The sequence below is a fragment of the Fukomys damarensis genome, unplaced genomic scaffold (assembly GCF_012274545.1).
Source record: "Fukomys damarensis isolate Sample0158 unplaced genomic scaffold, DMR_v1.0_HiC HiC_scaffold_23, whole genome shotgun sequence".
Lineage (NCBI taxonomy): Eukaryota > Metazoa > Chordata > Mammalia > Rodentia > Bathyergidae > Fukomys > Fukomys damarensis.
Window position 1 is genome coordinate 36,416,186 of NW_022900935.1, and position 26,479 is coordinate 36,442,664.

At 41.0% G+C, this 26,479-nt stretch overlaps 1 protein-coding gene across 6 annotated transcripts in view; it reads left to right on the forward strand.

The window, feature by feature from the left end:
* Nucleotides 1-26,479, forward strand: part of Fggy (FGGY carbohydrate kinase domain containing) — a 420,052-nt gene that overhangs the window by 22,818 nt on the left and 370,755 nt on the right. For all 6 annotated transcript variants that reach the window (XM_010610466.3, XM_010610467.3, XM_010610461.3 and 3 more), the window contains exons 2-4: nucleotides 6,156-6,370; nucleotides 14,991-15,102; nucleotides 20,515-20,666. In XM_010610466.3, the coding sequence (XP_010608768.2) occupies nucleotides 6,170-6,370; nucleotides 14,991-15,102; nucleotides 20,515-20,666 (465 nt within the window). In that variant the 5' untranslated portion in view covers nucleotides 6,156-6,169. The remainder of the gene's footprint in view (nucleotides 1-6,155; nucleotides 6,371-14,990; nucleotides 15,103-20,514; nucleotides 20,667-26,479) is intronic.

Consider the following 26,479-nt stretch of genomic DNA (forward strand, 5'->3'; position numbering starts at 1 on the left):
TTATGAATTTTTTTTTTTTTTTTTTTTTTTTTTTTTTTTTTTTTTTTTTTGGCAAAAGGTATTGAACTCGGGTCCTTGCACTTGCAAGGCAGGCTACTGAACCGGAATATAATTTTTCTAAGTAGTTACTATTTTCTGGACAGTGTTGTAATTTCACATTTTTCTTTTCTAATTGCATTGATGTGAGTCTTTCCTATCTTTCTCTTGGCAAGTCTGGTTAAGGGTTTATCTAATTTATTTATTTTGAAGAACTAGCTCTTTGATTTGTTGCTTTTTAAAACTTTTTTTAGTCTCAATTTCATTGATTTCCATTCTCATCTTTATAATTTCCAGCAATAATTTCAGTTTGCGGCTTTTTTGTTGTTGTTTCTCAAGTATCTTGAGATTTCTCATAAAGTTATTAATTTGGGCTTGATCTGTTTTCCTAATATGTACATTCATTGTGATGAAGTTTCCTCTTAGAACTGCTTTCATCTTGTTCCAGAAGTTTTGGTGAGTTATACAGTCATTGTGATTAGCTTCCAGAAATTTTTTGATTTCTTCTGTGAACTCTTGGTTGTTTAGGAATATGTTGTTACTTTTCCAGGAGCTTCTGCTTTTTCTGAATTTTCTTCTGTCATTGATTTCTACTTTAATTGCACAGTGGTCTGATAGTATACATAGGATTATTTCAATTCCTTTATATTTACTTACAGATTTTGTGGACTAATACATGATCTATTTTGGAAAAGTCCCGCAGAGAAGAATGTATGTACTCTGTTGTAGAGGGGTGGAATGTTGTGTAGCTATCTAGTAAGTCTGTGTATTCAAAGGTATAATTTACCTCTGGTATTTCTTTATTGATTTTTTTTGTTTAGTCGATGTATTTGAGAAAGTGGTATGCTAAAACCCCTTACTATGAGTGTTAGTTTTTATTTAATCTTTTCATTTCATCATTTTTGTATTATGAAGAAGCTCCAGTATTTGGTACATATATGTTTATGAGTATACCTCTTCTTGTTGGATTGTTGTGACTTTCTTAAGGTGCTCTTTGTCATGGACATATCATATTTCTTCATCAATTTTGAAAGATAGTATTACAGGATATATTAGGTCTGTGTTGGGAGTTGTTTTGCTTTAGGACTTGAATCACTTTCCTCCAAGGTATTTTGGCATTTAAAGTTTGCATTGAGAAGTCTGCTGTAATTCTCATGAGTTCATTTTTATAAGTGACTTGTTTTTTTCTAACAGCTTTTAAGATTCTGTCCATGTGTTGAATTTCTGGGGTTTTGACTAGTATGTGTCATGGACAGGTTCTTTTCTGATTGTGGCTATTTGGTTTTCTAAGCCTTACTTCTCTGTATGTAAATTTCTTTCCCCATACAGTGGTGGCTCGATTCATAAGCTTCATTCATTCTGTAATTCTAGAGAAATTGGTTGCAGTCCTGTTCTTCACTGGATGTGGAGTTTTCAAATCAAAGCAAAATTTTGCGGACTGCTTCTGTTCATGAACCCAATTTTTCATGAAACATTTGTGAACATGAGGCATTACTGTACTTAAAAAGTTTTCTGCTATTATTTCTGTGAACAGGTTTCTTTATACCATTTGCGCTGTCTTCTAAGTTTTTACTAATTCCAGTTAGTCTTGGTCTTCATTGCCATCTAGCAGCTGTTGGATCCATTTTCTTATGTTTCCTTTTATTGTTTTTAAGATATCATTGAATAATTCTCCAACAGAAGCTCTGTTTCCTAGTTGTGACATTCTGTCCTCACGGTGGTCTCATCTGCTACCTATACTTTCAATATAATTTTTAATCACCTGGATTTCTGTTTGGTACCTTTTTATGGATTTTAATTAGTTACTAAATTGGTCACTAATGTGTTGTATTATTTTGTTTATCTCAGCTAGATTTTTATCAGTATCTTCTGTAAACTTGCTGATTGTTTTGTTTATTAAGGCCATTATCTGTTGTTATATCTTCTTTGAGTTCACTGGAACATTTTATTGATTTTTTTAATATCCTCTTTAATAGTTTCTAATAATTCAGCTACATGGCTTTGGATTTCCTCACCCTCATTTCCCCATGGGTCACCTTTAGGAGAGTTGGAAGTTTTGGGAGACATCTTTTTCCTTGTCTTCTCATGTGTCTTTCTTTTTTTGTGTGGTGAGTTTTGCTGGTTGATTATAGTGGAATCTGTATCTTTCTAGTTTGGAGACCTCTCTAGTTAGTGTCTTCTTTTCGCAGTATACTGTACCTTTGTCTAATTATAGACCTTTGCTTTTGTTGTAGTGTCCAACTACCTTTGTTTATTTGGGAGGGTGGGAGGCAGTGTAATTGGCCCAGCACCCAGTTTCCTAGGAATAGGCTATAATATTATCAGTGACACAAAGGCTGTGGAGACATTGGGATGCAGAGAAAACCAATTACTAGCAGAACTTTGCCACCTAGACAATAGTAACAAAATTAGCAACAATAATAGCATCAAAGACAAACTGGATGTTAACCCTAATGTAGCACTCTTAAGCATAGAAGCATAGAAAAGAGATCAGTAATTGTAGTATAAAAACTAAGGCAAACCAAATATTGATATATAAAACTATCTATTAAATACAACATTACTTCCTAATGATTAATAAAGCTCATTAGTTATACTAATAAAGGTAGAGGGGGTGAGGAAGCATAGAATAAAGAAAGCAAAGATTGATTAATCAATGGAAGAGAGAAAAGTGCAAGATGAAGGATCCTATTAAAGGTTAAATGAAAATTAATAGAAATAAATAAAAGTAATAAAAAGAACAAACAGAAATAAATGGAAGAAACAGCAAAATAAAGGAAAGAAAAATAAGATGAAAAAATAAAAGGACAAAAGAATAAAATAGAAAATAGAAAAAAAGAAAAGAAAAATGGAGAAAAAAATCCCTAAACCCATAAAACCAAAAAATGAAAAAGAAGGAAAAAAAAAAAAAGATCTGAAAAAAAAAAAATCCTCTGTGGTTTTGACTGAGTGCTTTTGTCCAGGATCTGCAGTGTTGGAATCCAATGAGTCACTATTTTCTTCACCTGTCTTCATGGCCTGTAGGTTTGTGAGCTGCCTCCCACCCTCCACCCCAGAGGCTTGTCTGACCATGCACTACAGATTATGATGACCCTTGAAGATGAGGTGTGTCCTCTCTCACTTTGGCAGATGTTGATAACCATCAGTCTGCTAGTCTCTGTGGGGTATAGGCAGCGGTGGGGTGTGTGTGTTCAAGCAGACCACTGGACTTAATGTCAGCACTTTCAGATCTGGCCACCTCTGAAAGCCACACTCACTGGCTTGGCTTCTCACGATGAAGGGTGGGGCCCCGTTTCCTTCCCAGCCTGAGTTTGAACTTCTCAGGGGTCTTTGTCTAGCCCTGACCCTCTCTGCTGCTGTCTTTTGTGGGTGTCTGTCACCAACTCAGTGTTAGGGTAATAAGTAGCTGTGTGGTTTTTCTGTGGCTCAGTCTTAACCTTTTCCCGGAATGGCTCTTTATTAAACTCTCTCTAATACAGCAAGTGCTGCACTAGGTTTCTTCTCTAACCTTTCTATGCCATGAAAGAGATACTTTCTGAGTAAAACCCCGTATTGTACGTTTTTTTGAGGCAGAGTCTTACTAGGTAATTTACAGTGTCTTTGAACTTACTCTGTAGCACAGGCTGGCCTCAAATTTGAGACAGTACTCCTGCATCAGCCTCCCAAATGCTGGGATTACAGGTGTGTACCACCACACCAGGCCCCAAACTGTTTTTATAGTTTACAATACTTGTGGACTTTGCTTGTGTTAGTGTTGTTGTCATTTCTCCCTGAACCTGCACACCCCGCTGGCTTACTTTCTCTTTTTGGGTTTTGGACTTGTCCTCCATCATGTTGTTTGGTTGGTCAGTGCCTCTGTTCCACCTTGCCAAGCTTAAACAAAAATAGAGAATTGGCGTGGAGTTGGTGGGTGGCAAGGCCGGGGCACAACCCGAGCATGCTGAGTTAGTTGCCTGTGGGCGAACATGATGGTTCTGTCATCGGTGTATCCACAGTGGCAAGCTTTAAAAGAAAACGGGGACACAGTACTTGGTTTGCAAAGAACAGAGAAAGGAAGGGATGGCTTCTCTCAAAGGGATGGTGGCTGGCTGGGTCTTTCAGTGTACATCCGCTGTCATCAGACAGGAGGGGAAGGAGTTGGAGTCAGTGAGAACAATGAGAAGTGAGAGGAGAGACCTGCTCAGAGCTAGTTCTTGTGCACTGTGGGACTGTGAGGCTGTCTGGACGTCAAGCCAGAAGGGCAAGACTGTATCAGACATGCTGAGAGGAAGCTCCTGGGTGAGGTGGTATGGTGTGCTTGGGGCCTCAGGTCTGGTCACACCAAAAACCAGTGGTATTCTGTTCTGAGAAAGGGCTCAGCAGAGGGTCTGCTGGCAGAAGGGCGGAGGGTGGGCAAGGGTGATCTTTGTTTCAAACTGAGCAGTACTGCTTTTATCTGTTTTATTTATATCGTCATTAAGTATTGGCTTGAAGAAAGGTGTCTCTGAATAAAAGAATGCATGATTTGAAAACTGGTGCTCATAGTCATGTGGCACTTCTCAAGGGCCCCAAACTGAGTGCTTCTTGATGGCTGGGCCTGATGGGTTGTCTCTCAGCCCAGGAGAAGCTAGTATAGTTGTCACTATACCTTCCTCTGTCTCCTCTTCACCTGCCAGGGATCCATGGAACCAAAGGGGAGAAAAACACTATTGAGAAATTGTGTGGTTAAGTCAAAAGCAGTCACTTTTAATGAAGCCTTTCTTTAAAAAAAAAAGAAATTTGTTTTTTTGAGATACAGTCTTGTTATGCAGTTCAGGCTGGCCTTGAACACACTATTTAGCATGGGTTGGCCTTGAGCATGAGTTATCCTCCTGCTGCAGCCTCTAAGGTGCTGGGGGTACAGGGGTGTGTCACCACGCCCGACTTTGAAGTCTTTCTTTCTAATTGGGATAAATATCTAGGAAGCAGTAACCAAACATCTGCTAGCTGACTTTAGTTTCAGAATCCCCAAGTGACTGAAATTGAAGAATGCGGTTGTTGTTCTGGTTGAATTGGACTCTGGGTGCCAGGATGGCCCCCAAGCTCACCTGGGGAGTTGTATTGTGTGCATTAGTGCACTTGTCTTAGAGGTTAGTTCTTTCTCTGCAAAAGGCCAGCCTATAAAATGACAGCCTCTGACATATCTGAGTCATGTGGGTTAATCGGACCAAAGGGAATTAGAGCAGCCACACGGGCCAAAGAATTCCTGAGTGTTCTCTGGTCAGATTTCCTTGTAACTCACCAAGAGTCTGTAAGGAAAACAGATTGTCTGACAAGCTCCCTATCATGTCTCCCCTGGGGCTTCTTCCCAATCTTAGTCGCTTCATGACACTGCCATAATATATTCCTCTACCCTAAATTACCCTACAGGCTTTCAGAAAGAAAAGAAAGAACCTAAGAAGATTTGGGATTGCACAGCTGAGGGATGTAAGGTTTAGGCTGGCTGTGAGAGAGGCTGGGTACATTCCTTCATTTTTCAGAACTGTTTTCTCATCAGCCCAATGTGTGTCTATATAATAATGTACATTCCCTCTTTATGAGTGTGCAAAACTGGCATGAAACAGCTACTTCTTGGAGTCTCGCTTTGATCACCTGTGTAATAGAGATTTAAATATACTCATCTTCCAGACTCATGATGAGGAGTAGAGGATGTGCGTATGCTTTTTACACTGCTGGAATAGAATAGGTGCATGGTACCAGTTTATCAAATGAATGACTGACAGAGAAGATGAGATTCCTTTTGCTTATTATTGCTATTGTCCTGTTAGTTGAAATGCAGTGAGAAAAAATACATCTTTTTGCTTCCAGATTCTGATGTCCTAACACCCTTATTTGTTCTTATATTCATCACAACTTTGTTTAGTTATGTGACCAAATGCTTGAGAGTGACTCCTTCTAAGAATGGAAGTTCCATATCTGATGCCACATCTGTCTTCTTCACCAGCCACCTATTCAGTGCCTATAAAAATGTTTTGTCGGATAAATCAATAACAAATGGCGAGTGATTGGGTAGCTACACTTCTTTTTATTTCAGCTTCTGAGATGTTTTGTGACTGTCTTTGCAGATCCTCTGGTGTTCACACGATTTTCGTTTTCCACAGGTGGAGGGACAATCATGTCTGGTGGTGAACCAGAGCCAAGATGCTACTATGTGGGTGTGGATGTTGGAACCGGCAGTGTCCGTGCGGCTCTGGTGGACCAGAGAGGGGCGCTCTTGGCTTTTGCAGACCAGCCAATTGACAAATGGGAGCCTCAGTTCAACCACCATGAGCAGTCCTCTGAGAATATCTGGGCCGCTTGCTGTGTTGTCACAAAGGTACGGGCAAAGCACACACTGCCACCTGTTGAGTGTTTGCACCTGTCCACCTGGAAGAATGGACTGTGTGGAGTAACTTGAGACTCAGAGCCAAGTGAGACACTGGCCTTGCCTTTCAGGACCTCACAGAGTTGTGGAGGCTGGCAGACAGCTGCAGTGTGATGTGACAAGTGCTGTGAGCTAAGTAAACATTGCTGGAGCTAACGCTGAGGGGGTTTAGGGAGACAGGATGCAGGAGGCAGAAACTTGGGATGTGGATGAAGATATGGATGTGATCATCGTAGCTAACATCAAGTCTGCCTTTACTGTATGTTAAGCATGCTAACACACTCTGTGTAGTTGAGTCCTCACAACAACCCTAAAAAGTCTCCTGTTCACCCCATTTTATTCTTATTCAGGATGAAATAGATAAAGTTAGATAACTTACACAGGTTCACAATCAGTAAGTAGCAGGGGCAGGACTGGAACCCAAGCAGTCTGGCTCCAGAGCTGTGCTTTTATCAACAACAGACTCTCCTGCCTCCCAAGTGGACAAGTGAAGAACTGCGGTGCCATGAGAATGTGGTATGCTCTGAGAAAGCAAGGAAGTTGGGTCAAACTGGAACGTCTCCAGTATGTGTCAGGCAGGTGTTCATCTTGAGTGACCGTGGATCCGATGCAGCTTGCTGGCTTGGGGAAGGAAGTGGTGCCTGGTAATACTTGTTCATATTTAAAATTTCATTTTTTACTTTGACTTTATTTTCTGGTGATCAGAAACAACGGGCATCTTATTTTTTTCTTTTTTTTCTTGAGAGAGAAAAAATAAAGTCCTGGATTCCTTCTTCTCCCTGTTCCTAGTTTAATTCTTTAAATATTCATGAAGTGCTTGGTAATTTGCAGATGGACAATTCACCATTCTGTCTGTATTGATCAGTCTGTTTAAACTTTCATGAGCTCTGGGCTGCTGTTAGCCCTAGAGAAGAAGGCAGAGAGAAGTGGGGGTGGGCAGCATGGATCATTATACAGGAATAAAAGAGGGGAGCGTCTTTCCTGCTGCCTGTTTAATTTTCCTCTTCTCTCCCCATGCTCTGTCCCACTTCAGTGAAAATATTAGGCTCTTTGCCCTTGGGTTTCCTTTGTTCTTCTAACATATAGCCTTTCTTGCCATTAAGGAAATTGTCAAGAAGAAAATATAATCCCCTGCTGCAAAGCTGCTCTAGAAAAGGTCTTCTCTAAGTACAATTTAGTTTAATGGTAGATTTTTAATCATCTCCCAGTGGCAGCCAGCTTGGTATTGGTTTGAGCCCAGTTAACCACATAAGTACTGGGGGCATTTGTCCTTGGTGACACTTTCTTACTGTGGAAAACCTGAATAAAGCTCTGGGGTCTCAGGCCAGTCCTCTCTCATGGACTGTGGCTGTGTGGCCGTGTGCCAGCATGACTCATCTGTTGGGGACATCACTGCTTGGTGTGAGGTTTCATCTCAGAGGCTGCATGCCATAGTCATGTATGGTGGAGCCCGACCACCAGAGTGATGTGCCAGCTCCAACAGTGTTTAGCTGGTGATCTTGGACAAGTTACTTCATGTTTCCCTATCGGTGGTATGGGTTTGTGATAGTACCTGCCTCCGTAGGGTTATTGTGAGGGTTAAAGGAGTGAATGCATGTAAAATGTCACAATAGTACCTTCAGACAAGTATCACTATGGGAGTAGGGAGGATAACAAAAATTAATAGCTGACGGAGGACAATGAATTTCTAAGATAAAATACTGAAGAGCTGGACCGATGTCCTCTGTCAGGAACACTCTTCCTCAGAATTCCACAAGGTTGTCTCCTCCCTCTTTCCAATGGTGCCTCAGATCTAGCCTTCTTAGAAACCACCTTGCTCTTCTTTAACGTTCTCTAACCCCCTGATGACTCACTTTCTGGTACAGTACATTATACTTACACTACAAAATTTGTTTTATTTATTGACTGTTGTGTGTACTTACTAAAACATAATCTCCAAAACAATGATCTAAAAAAATGTTTTGCTCTCCATTATTTCCTAAATATGTAGAGGACTGTGCAGCTTGACCCTAAAAGATGTTACATTATACCTTCTCAAGACCTAGTAAGTGAGGGATTGAGTTGCCTAGGCACTAGGACTGATGGAGCCTAAGGGAAACAGGGATTGCATAGCTCCACACATGACCCCAAAGCTGACAGAGGCACTTACTTGAGTATTTAAAAGAATACAGTACCAGCCACATAGACTTGTGCTGCCAGCTGGACTCTCTCCCTGGGCCCCAGGCTTTGACCCTTGTTCAGAATAGAGCTAAAGATTAAGTCAGGTTTTCCTGACCCTGGAGTTCTCAGTCCAGAGAGTTTCTGAAGAATGCCATCTCCCCACCCAGTATGGCTGAGCTTGCTGATTTAAAACACATGCAGGATTGAACCCATTCCCACAGGAAGAACAAAGAGATGCACAATCCCTTCCCCAAATATTTGTTTGCTGCCCCAGAGCTACAAGTTGACACTTTTGTCAGACATGGACCAGGTTGCAAATGAGGTTGCAGAAATCTCTTCTCTGGAAATTCTTTTGAGGAGCAATGTGCTTTCTCTCTGGCCAGGGAAATTCTCTCACTGCCAAGTTATTGGGTGAGTGTACTAGGCAACTTTCTTCTTCCATGATTAAGAATGTAAGAATCCTTAGGTCACCAGGTCAGGCCCTCGAGCCTTCTGGGTAGTGTGACCCTGACAGCTACCTTTCTGGGATGGCTTGCGTGGGTGTGAGGGGTTTGGGGAATGGTGTGGTCCTCGGCTGTGGAGAAAGAAACATGAATGTAAGGCATTTCCTTGTAAGGCTGGGGAAGTAACAGTGCCTACCTAACCAAGTTGGCTTTAAATGTGTGTCACCATTATTGTTTTAGCTGTTTGTAAATGGTCTCTGTTTTATAAAGAAATGGAGACACTACACCTTTGTGACTGAAAAGCCATGATTTGAATATAGAAATCTGTGAGTCTTCAGAGAGCATTCATAACCTAGATTGAAGAAAATGTATTTTTCATCTTAGTGGAAGGTTACACCCATTATTAATTATCAGAAAGATTTGTGTCTATACAATTTGCTATTGCTATTCTCTTTGTATGTGCTTACATGACACAGAACATGCTGTGCTTTGAACATAAAAGTGTTCCACCCACCCCAATAAGACATCGAGAGGGTTTCTCACCCTTTACATTCCCTACAAAGGCAAACTGGTCCCACAGATGTTTAAACAACTTTATTCTGTAGCACTTATCTGGGCGGGTGTTTCTTAACCTTCAGGATACTGAGGCTCAGCGAGGTAATGAGAGTAGTGCAGAAGTGGTAGAGTTGGTACCATCACAAATCATGTCCCTTTCTATGGCAGAAGTACCTGAAGTCAAGTTTTATTGAATCATCTACATTTTCTCACCTTAGCCCTCTTTGTTCGCTGCAGCCTGTGCAGAATGGGGTCCTCCACATCAGGTGTTCAGTGTCTGAACACATAGGGTAATAGGACTGCACAGCAAGTAAGACTCAGGGCTTGTTCACTGACTGATTATTATCACATGTATTCAAAGTTGATGTGCGGCAGCTGACTCCCTCTAATAGTTGCTGTTGTGTCTGAAACATTAGATGTTGAGCTAAGTGCACCTTATTTTTCTGGGAGATTCAGGTATGAGTAATAGCTTTGTACAGTCATGAAAACTAGCTATCTGACTTCCCAAAGTCATTCAGCTAGTAAGTGGCAGGGCCAGTTTAAACACAGAAGCATTCCATCTGTCCCCAAAACTACTGATCTTACCCACTGTTCATTGATTTCCAAGTACTGTAGTGAAGGTCTGCAAGGGAATTAGATTTAATACAGGACATAATGTATAGGATTATTTTGATATTTACCCAAAAAGTCAAATATGGAGGAGTGCAAAAGATTAGGCACACACTAGAGGTCCAAAGAATCCAGCTAAGGGCCCAGATCCCACAGTAGTGTCCCACACAAGTCCACCTGAAGTCCTAGAGTCCAAGACAATGTCCCCAAGAGTCCAGCCAGTGGTTTAGAGCTCAGAGCAATGTCTCATGCTTGTCTGTATTGAGGATCTGCACTTAGAAGGCCCAAAAGCCAGGTGTGGAAGCCAGAAAAGCTATGCCAGGGATAAAGGATTTCTGCCAACAGGCTGCAGGATCTATACTGGAGCCAGGAAGTGATGCTTATGGTTAAGGTCAGAGCTCCCCTGAGGAGAACAGCGGCCATTCCCAGTGACAGGGAGGCCCTGAGCTTCCCCTCTAATGAGAACAGCCAAGTTCACATCAGGGAAACCATCCACAGCAAGCTGCTTCTAGAAAATCAACAGCCCACAATCTTCCCCTCCAATTCTCTTTTTATGGCTATTGGCAGCAATCTTCAGGTGGATGGATCTTCCACGCCCAGACCACACTGATTCAGTTCAGCTGGGCATTACAAGTTGACCATTACTTAATCCACCAAACCAAGCCACAGGACATTCCAGGCAGGAAGCCATGCCACTCTGGGCATGTGATCTAGTAAGGCAAGAGAATAATTGGTCTGACAGGAATTATGTACTCTACCTTGCCTTCAGCCGCACCAGGGTGGGATCTGAACCCAGAGTTTTGTTGTTCCTTGTCATGAGGCTGTTCTGACTGTCAGAGAACTGGTATGGTGTTGTGTGCAAAGGTATTCAGGCAGTCCAAGATGGCTTAGTAGCTAATGTGACCCTTAGAGCACAGGCCCTCTCTGTTGGAATGTCTCAAGTGCAACACAAAGTTCCTTGATAATGAGTGAAGTATGGAATAACAAAAAGAACATAGGCTCTGAGTTTGAATTCAGATCTGTCATCTTTCATCTGTGTGACAAAAGCAAGTCCCTTAAGCTTTCTGAACCTGCTTGTTCACCCCTGATCATCTGCTTATTTTTTAATGAAATACAAAAGATTATGGTCATCAATACTTAAAAAAAAGAAACCACAGAAACACAAATCAAAACTAGATCTATTAATCTATAAATTTGAAAATTATACAAAGAAGTAAAACATCTCTCCTGAAACTGTAGATCTGTCCTCAGAAGCAACCACTTTCAACAGTTTGTTGCACTTTTTTAACTTCATTAATATATTGTGGATATTTCTCCATTTCATCTTCTGCAGCTCAACTTTTTTTTTTTACTATTTTACAGTTTGAATTATCATTTACATACCATAAAATCGATCTGGTGTAAATGTATAATTCTAATAAATTTACATGGGTTGTGCAATCATCGTAATCCAAATAAAACACTTTTATTATTCTAGAAAAGTTTCCTCATTTTTATTTTATTTGATCTTAGCTCTGGTCATAGGTAACTATCTGCTTTCTGTCTTTATAGTGCTTCTTTTAGAAATTTCATGTAAATAGAATCATACACTAGGTATCCTTTTGCATGTGGCTTTGTATCTTTATCACAGTGCTTTTTATTTTTGTATTTGTGTGGTAATGGGGATTGAAGCCAGGGCCTTTGTGTTAAGTTACATTTAAAGCCCTTTATTTATTTTGATACAGGGTCTCAATAATTGCTCAGTTGCCCAGGCTGGACTTGAACTTGTGATCCTCCTGCCTCAGTCTCCCAGAATGCTGGGAAGACAAGTGCATGCCAGCACAAGTGTGTTCATCCATGTTGTCCATATCAACATTTTCTTACTGACTTGTTTTCCATTGTGTGGACATACTACACTTCATTTAGTATTTGCTTAGACTGTGATGAATATTTGGGTTGAATCCTGTTTTGGAATGTGTTAGTCTGTTTCCCATGACTGTAACAAGATGCAGCAAGGCTGGGAAATGTGCCAAGAAAAGAGGTTTATTTAGAGCTGAATGTTTGGTAGCATGGAACCCAGGTTCTACTGGGCTCTGGTGATGGCCTCATGGTGGATGTTATCACAGTAACGTCAGTGCCTGTGAGAGGGAGAGAGCACATGGCAAGGCGTGAAGCCAGAGAATATGAAGGGGCCAGACTTGTTCTTTTTTATAGCATCCTTCTTGTGAACAATGAGTACAATAATAATCACTTCAATTCCACGCAATAGCAGTGTCCCTAGTGCCCTCCCATGAGACTCCACCTGTCAAATGTTACATTGTTTCTCAGGTCAGCAGGGACCAAGTTTCCGACACACAAATCCTTGGACAAACTGCATCAGACTAGCCTTCTGCCCCAACTCAAAGGTCAACATTTTTCTCACAAGGCAAAATGTAACCATTCCATCCCTGGTAGTCCAAGCACTTTAACAGTTTTTTGCATCACTCAGAAGTCCCAAGTTCAAAGTCTTGTCTGAGCCTCATTTTTTAACTGCGAGTCCCTATTAAAAAACAGCATCAAGTTACATACTTTCAAGTAATGATGCTAGACAAGCACGGGGTAAACATTTCTATTCCAAAAGGGAGAAATGGAGACATAGAAAGGAGTACTTGGTTTAAAATGAGACTACAGCCCAGCAGGGCAGGCCTTAAATTTTAGAGCTCTGAGTCCTGCACCCTGTTCCTCCTGTGGTAAGGGGTGGGGCCTCAGGGGATAGGAAGCCCCACCCCTATAAATTCACAAGTCACAGGTCTCAAGGTTACCCCCCCCCCCGCTGTCTTTGCAGGCTGCCCTGCAGCTTTCCACAATGAGCATTGCACATTGCTGCTTATTTTATCTTCCTATTTCTTACCTTCCTTCTTCCTTCCCAGGCACAGCTCCATTCCTGTTGCTCCACTAGATTTTCCCATTTCTCCAATTTTGTTTTAATCCATTTTTGTTACTATAATGAAATGCCAGAGGGTATTTTAAGAAAAGAGCTTAAAATGCAAATAACCACTTATTTTTTCTATAAAATTCCAGTTTCTTTTAAATCTTACATATTGAAGAACTGAGTTATAATCCTGAGTCCCAATTGGTCATTAAATCCACAGAGCCATCTATGATAGTTGGCCACTAAATAGTTAAGCAATTCCTATGTTCTGCCTACCTATAAGTAACTCTGGATTGAGAGGCCATGTGGCCACCCACCTGGAACTATGTGATTTATTTTATCTTTCTTATTTTACTGGTTAGAATCTCTTTTTTAATTAATTTTATTGGTACATTTAGAGTATACAATGCAGTGACATTCATCATTGGAAATTTGCACCTTTACATAATCCCTCTTGGTTCTTATTTTTTTCCTCATTCCCCTGCCCTCCCTTCATGGTTAGAATCTTTAACACAAGGTTGAGTAGAAGTAGTTAAAGTGAACATTCTTGTTATCTTTTTTAAATAGGGGGAGTCATTCATTTTAAGTATGACATTAGCTATCAGTTTTTGTACATGCTTTATATTAGTTTGTGTAAGTTCCCTTCTGGTTCTGATTTCTAATTTTCCTTTTGTTGGAATGGGGATCATCTGAGTTGATCATTTGGTGTTTGTACTTTATTGTGTATATTTGTGTGTGTGTGTGCACATGCACATGTTTGTGTATATACAGTATATATTTATTACATTAATTGATTTGTGGCTATTAAGCTACCCTTGCATTCCTGGGATAACCACACATGGTAATGGTGTATGTTACTGATTTTATGTATTTCAATATTTGGTTTAATATTTTGTGAATCATTTATATACATATATTCATGACAAATATTGGATTGTGGTATGCTTTATTTAAATGATGTCTTTGTCTTTGACACCAGAGTAATCTTGGTCCTGTTATATTTATTGCAAAGTATTTGCTCTTTTCACTGTATAGGATTGATACTGTTTATTCCTTAAATACTTGATGAAATTCCCCAGAGAATCCACTAGGAACTGAAGTTACTTTTTGTTTACTTTTTGACAGTTTTAAATATACATTTGATTTTTAAAATAAAATATACTTCTTGATTTGTCATGTTGCTTTGATCAATTTATGTAGCCTGCAAATGGTTGATTTTGGTGACTTTTATCTAGTCTTATACTTTTATTTTGCTATGAGAATTTGCTTCTCTCCTCATTTTATCACACCCAGAAGTTGTACTTCTACTTTCTTTATTAATTTCTGCATAGTATTCCCTTTTATAAACTTGCCATAATTCATCAAAAATTAGTTTTTTGTTTTTTAATATATTAATAAAAATGATGCAGTTCTTCTATATGTAACTTGTGTAACAATTTGCTAATTGCATAGGTTCCTGTGAGTGGAATTGATGGGCCAAAACATATCCATACCTATAGTTTTAATAGGTAGAATCAAATTATTTTTTAAAATTTGTATTGTCTAGTTACCCTGTTAGAACAATATTTATGAGGATCCTCTTGCCCATTGTTGCCACTAATGTATACTGTTAATCTTTCATATTTTAACATAAAAGCACACTTTTATTTTTATTTATCTATAGTGAAAACCTTTTTATATACTCTGATCATTTTGTTTTGTTAAGTGACATTTCATGTCCTTTGCTTAAATTTTAATTAGATTGGTTGTCTTTTTGTCATTAATTTATAGAAGCTTTTGCTTTTTTAGTGATATTAAATTTTTGTAGTTACTTTTATCTATACTGTTGTTTATTTCCTTCTAGTTGTAACTTGTCTTCATGCTATTAAAAACTTGGCTTTATAATTTGTGGTTATTTTGTTTGTCTTTTAAACAGAAAGTTGTACAAGGGATTGATAGAAGCCAAATCCGAGGACTTGGGTTTGATGCCACATGTTCTCTGGTTGTCTTGGATAAGCAGTTTCGTCCTTTACCTGTAAACCATGAAGGTAGGACCATTGTTCTCCCTTCCTTTGTGGTAGAAGATGGGAGGCTGGCTGGGGCAGTCTTGGTGACATGTTCAAAGTGCTCAGGTGCAACAAAAAGTCAGGTGCCTCTTACGACTGGAAGTAAGGTTTGGAGGTGGAGTGTGGAAGCCAGAAATCATGTCATAGGAGCTAAAAGATTGCAGAACAATTGGAATGATTGACTCTTGTGGGGATGGGTCAGGGAGGGACTTGGCTCTACTAAGCCTAAGAGTGCTGGTAGAAAACCTCCTGAAAAAAAGACTTTTGCTCGTTAGATAGCTAGGAGTGGCCTTGAACCCCTCGTGTTATTTCTCTTTGGGGAAGAGAGTGTCAGGGTTTTCAATTGTTTTTCTTATGAAGCTATACTATCCAATGCTCATTAGAGACAGTGAGCCAACTACAATGAAACGAAATAGAACACAGTACCATATGTCACATGACAGTTACACTAAATGGTGTTTCTTTGAATAGTTGATACTTGTGATTTCCCTAATGAGCTGTTTCAAATGTAAATTGCCACTTGGACTCAACATCCAAGATTTTTCTGGGAAATATTAGCCAGTAGTAGTAGCACTGGTATTGAACACTCAAAGTCTATATTAGTCAGGCAGGTGTAAATGAATAAAGTGGGCCAAGTTTGAAAAAAAGAGCAGCACATGCATGATGATAAACTATTGATATCCTACTTTGTAGTAAGTGGAAGACATTGAGGGTGGTGGAGACAATGGTGTACTGGAAATTACATGTTCCATCGAAGGAGACATTATCTTTTAGCAGTTGCCAAGATGGCCATTTTAAACATGGAGGGAATGAGGACCATCATCAGTGTGCTAAGCTCTGTCTTGTTAAGTGTTGGGGTGTTAAACATGAACTGAGTTGTCCTTGCCGTCACTGGGCTTGTGCTGGTTCATTTGGTTTTCTTCTGGACCACAACCTGGGCCCCTTCAAAGAATAGAGATGTGAGGGTGGTGGGTAGCCAGTCAACCTCTGCTGAACAGAGTGGGTACTTAGAAGATGTGTCAGACTTGGACTTGGGCCAAGGCAGCTGCCAGTGCTTCTTTCACTGACTTTATTTAAGTAAAAGTTAGGTGATTGTCTGTTAGGGATGAGGTATCAGGAATTCTCATTTTGCATGAGACTTTAGATGGTCAGAGTCCTAAGTGCCTGGGGATCCTTGCTGTCTGATCTACTAAAATATGTGTTTGTTTTTTAAACCCCAGTTGTGCATGCATTAGCACCAATGGGAGGTCATTTTAAAAATTGCCATCCATGCATCGTATGCCCCAGATTTATATTCAGTCAGCTTTGGATGGGTCTAGGGCAGTGGTGGTGAACCTTTTAAAGCTTTCAGTGATACAAACAGCCCACGCTAGCACACATGCCATAGGTGTGACTCCACTGGTCTAAGAGATCATCCTTTTTAAAAACTGCCCTTAGTTTTTACTAATATAACTTCTGATATGCATAGAATTACCAGGCACAGATGAACAGACAGTTAAAATATTAGGAACAGATACTGGAAGTGGAAGGACAGCGTTTCTTGTTGAACCTACTTAAATAAGAGTCTTTTCTGGATGCCGTCCTATTTTTTTAAGGTGGACAGAATCGCTACCTGTTAATAAATCCTCTGTTAAATGGGGAGCTACATTGCAATCCTAATTATAAGTGTTAAAGTAACGTTATTCCACCTAAAATGTTAAAATATACCCATTTATCAGCTGTGGCCAGCTGTGGGTGCCACTCACCACAGATTGCCTTTCCACAGATTGTATTGAATTAGATTTTACCTGACAGAATTATTGTATTTGAAAGTGAAATTAGAATTCTAAAGACAGCTTAAAGGTTCTCTAAAGACCTGTGAGGTAGGACCCAACTGTAGTAACTTCAAGGAGCAGGGTGTGGAGTCAGGAAGAGGACAGATAACCCCAGCCACTGTTAATGCTACTTTAATAGAAGCAGAAGTGTTTCCATCTTTAAATGTAAAAAAAGAAACACACACACAGAACAAATTAAGTGCAGTCATTTATGAGCACCAAGAATCCCATGTGATGAAATAGCCTCATTCTGAGCCTCTCCGGGCTTGGTTCTTCTTGTCTTGAAGATTAGAACAGCCCTGGGTCAGCAGTGCAATCACTGTGGGTTCCTCCCACAGCCAGCGTGCTCCATGCCTCACTCCTGTTAAGTTGTCTGTCCAGGAACCTTCTGGAGGTGGGGAAGAACCAAGGGTGATAACTGGGTCTCGGGCGGGAGTCAGAACCAGGCTGCTGTGTGCAGCAGAAATCTAATATCTGGTATTTTTGCTGTTTCATAGAATTTGTTTTGTTCTAGAGCATGCTGGGAACATGTCCTGTGAGATGCTCAGCATTTTAATTGAAACCCAATGAACAACATGCCCTTAGGTAAAGCTGACTTCGTAGCTCAAATTCTACTGTAATGGATTGCCATGGATTCTCCTAAAACAGGCAGTCTTTTCCAGTTTGTTCTGTTTCGCATGCTCTTCCTGTTATGCTGAGCCTCTTTCTTCACTCTTCCTCTACTGGCTGACCAGAATTAAAGCCTCCTGGCTTCTGGAAGATCAGTGTGTAGCCTCAGACTTGGCCTGCTGCAGCTGAGCTCCTCCTCTATTTCCCCATTCCTGGTGCTCTGTTCTGGTATTCAGCTCCCGGAAAGACTTGTTTTCCTCTCAAGCACATGCTCCTTACGAACAGGGATCGAGCTGCATTCTTCTTCGTATCCTGAGACCAAGCACTGTGTCAAAAATGTAGTAGATGCTCAGTAAAAGATTAAGTGAACTTTCAGCCGAGCCATGTACTTGTGACTTTCTATGAGAACTGAAGAGCGACTCTTCAGTTTTTGTCTAAAAAGAGAATGACCCAGTTGTGGTAGAACATACTTGTAGGCCTAGAACTCTGTCTGGGAGACTGAGGCAGTAGGATTCAAGTTTGAGCCCAACCTATTCAATTTAGCAATTTAGGGAGACCCTTTCTGAAAAGAAATTTTAAATAATGAGAAAAAGGCTGGGAATATATCCCTATGCAAAGGCCCTCAGTTCAGTTCCCAGTACTGCCCCATAAAGTAATAATCATAATATATATATAGTAAAGTGCTTCTGTACAGTTATTTTGTTCTCATATTCTGCCTACAGTAGCAAATTGGCTTTTCTTTACTACAGTTGAGATATAGCAAGAGGTGTTTTTGTCTTGAAACAGCCATGAATATGTTTTCTACAAGATTTAATAAACAATAATGACCCCGACCCCTCAACACATACCCACTAATACACATTTCTGATTCATTGATGGTTCTGGCTGTGACCTGGACATCAATGCTTTCAAAAAGTATTCAGATGAGTCTCATGTACACCAAAAGCTGAGAACCAGAGCCCGCAGGAATTTTATCACATCATTAGAACCACTCTGTTACTTACAAGTGCGCTTTTTAAAACATGTCCGTGGAAGGTCTCATGAGCTGTGTCTCATTTTTCAAGTAATTGAAAGCTTGTTTTGGGACTTGAGATCTTTCCAGTCAGGCAAAAAAGTGATAGAGCCTTGTGCTTTGCAATTTTTTCCTTATTTAGATATATTCTGAGGTTGACCTTTATTTTTCTTTTAATTTAAAAATTATTTTCCAAGACATAGAAGAGTTAAAAAGCAGTCTTTTATATATCCATTATTGAGAATAAACATGAGATTTTGCTAAGTTTGCCTCAGGTCTGCTTGGGATAGGTGGAGGGGGAGGAAAGGAAGGGGATGAAAAAGGAATTAAAATGTGTTGTACACATGGACTGACTTCACTTGAGGAGTACTACACATGTGTACTAATAAAACTAAATAAAAAAGAACCATTTGTAATGTTAGCCCTTTTCCCCAGGCACCCTAATCACTGCTCATAAATATATTGTTTTTGTGCTTTTGTTACATATGTATGTAGCTACAGCATTATACATATTCTGTCTTGAAATATCTCACTGGTATCATATTCACGTTGCTATGTCTAACTGGTTTATTTTAGTAATTTATTTATTCTGTTGGCAGATCTGGTGCTAAGGCACACTTCATGCATTTGCCAGCTGCAAGACATTGGGTTTGTTGTCAAACCTCAGAACCTCAGCCTGTCACAAATGATCGATTTAATTGTCCTCATAGCAAAGTGAGTTACATGGGATGATAAATGTTTAGCACAGGGAGGCACACAAACAGACATCATAAACATTTCCTCTCATCAAGGTATGTAGTTGTTGCATTTATTTCACCATCAGTCAATGTGTGAAAATGTCTGGTTCAGTAACTGTTGGGTCCTTGCTCTCCTTCCTGTGACCATCTGCTGGGTTTTTTCTCTCCTGTCCTCCAAACGGTGCCCTAGGAAGCATTAGAAGTGATAAAAGGGATGCATCTTGCCCATCCATGGGAAGGGCAGAGGGACTCAGTTGCAGTACTCTGTGAGGTGCTAGATAGGAGAGGAGGATATGAGGTGCCGTGCTGCTCTTCCAGCTGTTTCAAACTCTTGTCCTTCTGATTACTCCCCTTGGGCCTTGCATGGGATAGGAACTTGCCACATCCGTCTGTGCATTATCTTTTATTTAGTATAAGATGAAGGATCTCAGTAACTCCTTCTATGCTTAGGTATTGTTATCCCCATCAAAGACACAGAGAAAACTTTGCTAACTGTGTGAATGTATCTCCCATAGTAGCTTAAAGGTCAGCATTTCCTGTACAGTATGCTTATTCTAGAACTTGCTGTCCATCAGTGGAATGAGGGAACAGCCCCTAAATGAACTAATTCTAGATTAAACAGACTGGAAAAAATGGGAATATAAGCAAACAAACTTACTCTGTTGTGTAGCTGTGAGATGTATTATACCATCAAAATGTTTGTCCCTCTTGAATGTACACTTCTTAAAGTTTTTTTGGGAGAGGGTCTCGCTGTATAGTTCAGGTTGGTCTAGAACTTACTACATAGCTCAGGCTGGCCTCAAACTCATGACAATCCTCCTGCCTTAGCTTCTGGAGTGATGGCATTACAGGTGTGTACCACAACACCTGGCTGAAGTACAGAGATCTTAAAGATAGTTATGCTCTTTTCCTCAATGTATGTCCAGAAAAGTTTTTCTAGACTTGGACAGATGGGAATGGAAGAGAAAATACCAAGAAAGAATCGATGATGGTATGTTTTAATGTTGACTTTTAATCCTGAGTTATGGTGAAGAACACACGCCTGGAGGGGTTTGGGGTTGTGATATGCTCAGGGCCCTGCTGTCCTTTCACTTTGTTCATTTCTGCTATTGAGATTAAAGTAGAGATTGTGAGGTGTTTTGTCCTGAGCTTCTATCATTGTCCCCTTGAATTTGAAGGCAAAAAATGCATGTCTACCCTCATCTCTTTCCATTCCTGCTAGGTGATTTCCATAGGAACATCATCATGTGGCTGGACCACCGAGCCATCAGTCAGGTCCAAAAGATCAACGAGACCAAGCACCGTGTTCTCCAGTATGTGGGGGGCATGATGTCTGTGGAGATGCAGGCCCCGAAGCTCCTGTGGCTAAAAGAGGTGAGTGTACAGGGGTGTAGGAGGATACAAACAACAGCAGAGTAGCAGAGTGTTCCTTCATTGTGGAATAGTCATTCCCTGATGGAATTATTCATGTTTGCTTCTTCCCAGCAACTCTGTGTAGAAGGCTTGTTGGTTATGTTCAGCTGAATCACTTCTGTTTTCCTATGCATACGTCACACCGGGCTCTGGGATAAATATTTTACATGTTATCTCTTTGAATCCTAACAACCATGCCATGAGGTAGGCCTCTCTCTCTCTCTCTCTCTCTCTCAAGATTTTCTTTTTTTAGACAAAAAACCAAAAGCTCTTACAGAATAAACCAACTCATCTAAAGCAATACAAATAGGTAATGGAGCCAGTATTTGAACCTAAGATTGGGTGACACCAAAATCAATTCCCTTTAATTCTCTGCTGAAGTTCAGAGAGGTTAATTACCATTGCAGGAAGTGACAGAACTGGGATTTAAATCCAGATCTTCTGCCCAGAGCCTTCTTTCTGTACACACTTTTAGCCCCATCTTATTAATCTCTGGCCTTCTTGACATTTTAGGGTATCTCTTTCTCATCTCACCTGCCCTTGGGTTTCCTTGTCCTTGATGCTATGGTGATCACTGGCCAGAGCACTTGCAGGTGCTACCCATTTCCAGATGTCAGGCTCCTTTATGAAGTGCGGAGAATGGTGATGTCAGCTTAATGGTTCCTGTTAGTGATGGATGTGTGAGAAAGTTCAAGTCCTATGGGAACTTCAGGGACTTGAAAGCCGCTAGGTCTGTGGTGGCAAACCTATGGTATGTGTGCCACAGCAGGCTGTTCATTTTCACTGAAAGCTCTAAAAGCTCTGCCATCGCTGCCCTAGGTGGTCTGGTGAACAGAGAATCCATTTAAGGAGCAAGACCTGGTATGATTCACTTACTGGCACTGGGATTTCTGGTGGTTTGAGTCATCCATTTTTCAGATTGTGTATTGAAGTGGAGAACTACAAGTTCTTGAGAAGGGGTCCCAGGATAGTTACCATGGGGAAGGGGATAGAGGAGGAAAAGGGGCTCAGTCAATCAGAGCAGGCTTGACTTGTTATCTATTTTATAAATTCTCTCTTTTCCATCTATACAGTAAGAGAGTTGGATTAGGTCAGTTTGAAACCTGACCCAATGTCCGCTGAAGCACTAGTCAGAATATTGGCATTGCTCTGTGCTGCCCTGAACTCTCCTGTGTGTTTTACTCCCTGATTTTTTTTAACCCTCCCAAGCTCTGCCTTGTAAGTAGCATGGGGAGCTGAGGCTGAGAGAGGATATCTGACCTTCCCAAATAGATGATAGAGCCACAGTTCATGCCACAGCTCATGCCACCATATATCATGCAGTATTAACATCTCTGTGAAGCATGCCTCTTGGGATTGAACCTGGAACAAGATAGTTTTCTGCAAAGGTGACCTAAACTTATTCCAGAAGAAGAAATGGGTTGCATGCATCACCTGTTTTGTTTTGTTTTGTTTGCTACACTGGAGTATTGGGCAGGTGCTTGTGGATTCATATTAGAGTCAGACTGAGCCCAAGGTGTGTGTTCAGCTTGGCTGTATGTCTCAGGGGATCTCATGCACATCCTGTAAGAACCACACTAGTGCTCACCACCTTGCACTTGAGATTGGTCTGCACTGCATAAAGCCTATAGAAAATAACTTCTAGATTACATGGCCATGTTTGTGAACTCCTAAGAACATCATCTTTTAATTTATTTTGAAGAATCAATTGTCTTTCAGAATTTTCTCAGTAAGGCTCTAAACATTGTCCTACTTTTTCAGCTACCTGAAGGTGAGCCTGGGATCTATGTGGTCATTACAAATGGTGCACAAGAAATCATCTGGACACAGGCTTTGTGTGAGCAATAAGAGCTGATTTATTCTGCCTAGGTGCAGGCAAGCAGAGACTGAGAAAGATGTCAGTCCTTGGCTAGAGGAGAAGCTAGGTTTTCATAGCATTTGGGAAGGGGGATTGTAATCCTAAGGAGTCTGAAGTGCGACGTTTGGGGTCAAGGTACCCAGGACAGTGAGTGCAGGAATAGAGATAATACCGGATTTCTTGGCACCAGGGAGATTGTATGTCCTGTCCTCAGTTTTCTTTATGGCATCTGTTCTGGTTACTGAGGGCAGCATAGCCCTTTAGTGGTTTCCTGTTGTTTGTGGAGGGCAGCATGTCTGCTGAGAGAATCCCACTCATGTCAGGCATGACAGGAACCGTTTGGATTTTTTTGTGGTAAACATACACAGGAAGAATTCTTGCTGAGAGTCCCTTTGGTTTTAGCATGATTACAAACTCAAAATTAAAGATCTTTCTAAAATCAGTATTAGTATCTTCTTCTAGCCTGCCAGAGATGGCTTATAGTGCTTCCAAACTTTAATGTCTAAATGAGTCACCTGAAGATCCTGTTAAACAGAACATTCTGACTCAGCACCCTGGGGCAGGGACTGAGAAGTTGAGAACTTTCATTTCCTAACAAGTTGCCAAGTGATGCTGATGTTGCTGGCCTGAGGACTTATAAAACTACTTTTAACTTTAGAGGCTCTGCCCTTGTACCCTGAGGAACAGCATCTACTCGTAGAGAGTCAGGAGTGTACCTTCTTTCTGGAGAAGTGATGCGAAGTTAGATGGCTTCACCAGAGCTGTTCAAGTGCACATTTGAAGTAAGAACATGAGGCTCTGTGTTCTGAGTTGACTAAACCATCATTTGTGTACTCTTTATTCCATCCTTAATTTCCAGATCCTAACTGAGCCACTGCTGTGAACTAGTAACTGTGATAGATACTGGGCTCAAAAAGGACTCGACCCCACCCTAGAGGGGCATAGAGTTTACTGAGTACATGAGAAATGGGGTGGCTGTCAGAAGGTGTAACATACATAGGGATACAGAAATATGCTCAGTGTTTTGGGAGAAAGTAATTTGGTGTCTGAGGAAAGCAGTGTTATATGTCTTATGGTAGAAGTAGAGGTTTGCTTAGAAGGGAAGACAGGACCAATATTCTAGAAAGAACCTATGGCACAGTATGATATTGTAGGCAGGTCCCAGACAAGAGCTGGGGCCTTGGGAAAGTAGGAGGTGAGATTGGGTAAGTAGCCCAGGTCCAGCTTTTGGTTTGAGAGAGGCTCACCACGTAGTTCAGGCTGTCCTTGGACTCACTGTGTAGCCCAACACCATACCACCCAGTTTAGGTTCAGGGTTTTTTTTTTGTTTTGTTTTTTGTTTTTTTGTGTGCCAGGGAATCGAGCTCAGGACCCTGTGCTTGCAAGGCAGGTGGCGGCATCACTGAGCTAAATCCCTGACCCTGTCGGTGATTATCAATAGAATGTCTTAGGTAACTTTGGCAGGGATGTAGAGATTAAAACAAGGGTGTATGTATAAGAATTAGAGTTTTCTTCGTTTGCTGATGGTGTTGCTTGTTTGATGGTGTTGCATTGCTGCTAGAATAAATCCCAGAATTTGTGAGATGGCCTAGAAGATGGTCTTTGATGTCATTTTTACTTCCTCCCTCCCTCCCTCTAACCGGTGTACCTTGCCAGCTTGCTTACTTTAATCCATCCACAGGGATCTAGTCATAGTTCTTCAAGCAGAGCCAGTTCTTCGCCACCAGGGAGTCTTGTCTAAGGAATGGCAAACTATGGCCCCAGGATGTTTGCCTAACTGGCTGGGGAGCTACAAATGATTCATATGGTTGAGGAAAAAAAAAACACTTGTTAAATTCTATGAAGTTAGATGTTTAGTGGAATTATTATTGGAACATAGTCAAACTCATTCCTTTCTGCATTGTCTGTGGCTGCTTTTGCATAATACTGACACTACTGAGAACCTGATAAAGAGACTGTTTTCTGTAAAAGGAGAAAGTATATACTACCTGGACCTGTAAAGAAAAAGTCTGCTGACTTGGTGGTGGTGTTCTCTCTGCCCAGATTATCCTTTTCTCTGCCCACCATTGATTCTTCCTCATCATTTAGGTCTTAGCTTTATTAATGTTTCCTTAGAGAAGTCTTTCCTGGTCCAGAGATGAATTAGAAGGCTTTTATTTTTGCAGTTGTCTTAGACATTCTCTTGTTGTTCAGACAAAATACCAGACACCCATAACTAAACGGGGAAGGTTTATTTTGGCTCACATTTCAGTCCGTAGTTGGCTGGCTCTAAACCAGATGGTATGGCACAGGCTCATGGCCGAGGAATAGCTGCTCATTTGGTGGTGGTTTGAAAGCAGAAAGGGCCAAGGAAGGAGCTCGGCAGGGGGATACAACATTCTGGGTCGGGCTACAGTGACTTGCCTCTTCCTACCAGGCCCCGCCTCCTAAGGGCAAGTTAGCTATAATGCCCATAGTTCAGTTGTTGTGTCGGGGGTAGGCACCACTGCTCTGCTGGAACAGCAGCAAACAGGGATTGTAAACTCAGCACCAATCGTGAACTGAAGGAAGTGTAGCATAAAGGAAGATGATTTATTCAAAAAAGGAGGAGGAGAATGGAGAGATAAACAGCTACCCCAAAGAGTAGGGGGACACTGGGAAAGGTGGTGAAACCCCTGAGCCTTTGTCCTTGGCTCCTTTTACTAAGATTAGCAACCCTTCCCCCAGTGTGGGAACCTGGAACTTGTACAAATCTGATTGGCTCTCTGGCTGTCTTCAACTGTAACCCAGACACCTTTGCTTATATTCCTTTTGGTCATTTGATTCCTTCCTGCCCTTTTGTGATGGGTAAATTGGGAGGGGGCCTTATAGAAAGGCAGTTTAGGGTTAGTGATTAAGTAAAGGGAAATGTGTGCATCTAGTCAGAGATATACTGACCCTGGAGTGAGAGCATACATATCTGTGGAAATGCATAGGTCTGTGTCTTTTTATGTACTGAATAAGAGTTTTAAAGTGGCTGCCCCTTGTTTCCTTTGCATTTTGTTGGAGGTGGTGTGTGTGGGGGGGTACTCTAGTTTTTCATGCTGCTGGTTTCTGTACTTTGTCTGTCAACTCTTCTTGATAAACTCTCATGTTAGTTGTGTTACCTGGTACCTTTCCAGGTCTGGTTTCTCTCTCTTTCTTTCCCTTTTTCTTTCTAATGCTGGAGTCGTAACTGCAGAGGCAAAAGGTGCTTTTAGTCAGATTTTCTATTAATTTCTTTAATAAAGCTTAATGAGGCCCTTGTTTTCTTCTCTGCCATAAGCACCCCCCCTTTCCTTACACAATCTCCTTCAAAAGGTCCTGCCTATGATTGCATGAGGCATTAGAGGGATATCTAGATATAAACTGTAACAGTACTCTTAATTTTATTGCATTGTATCTTTCATGTTTTGCTGTCAGTTTGTATGGTGATTTGTAATGCTTGCCCCCTCCAGCTATTGCAATCTGTGAAGCAGTAGGGATATTTGTTTTGTTCTTTTCTTTTCTTTTTTTCCCTCCCCTCCCCTCCCCTCCCCTTCATTTCTTTTTTTTGTACCAGGGATTGAATTTGGGAACTTGTACTTGCAAAGCAGGCGTTACAACCACTGAGCTAAATCCCTGGCCCTGATGATATTCATTCTGTTTATGGCTGCCCCAGAGTAGCTGCCTAACAGTATATTTTGAATAATTTGACCCAGATTATTCAGGGGTTGATGCAGCACTGCAGGTGAGAATGACTGCGGCCCGAATTAGGCATTGCACAGTGAACAGGTGCAGCGGACTGCACTGCAGTTTCAGGAGTCCCTGAAATCTTAAAGGGCTCATACCAACTGGATGTTGAGCTTGATTGGACCACCATAGCGCTCAGGCAAGGTCACTTGGGTTCTCCTCTTACATGTGGAATTTTAATCATGTC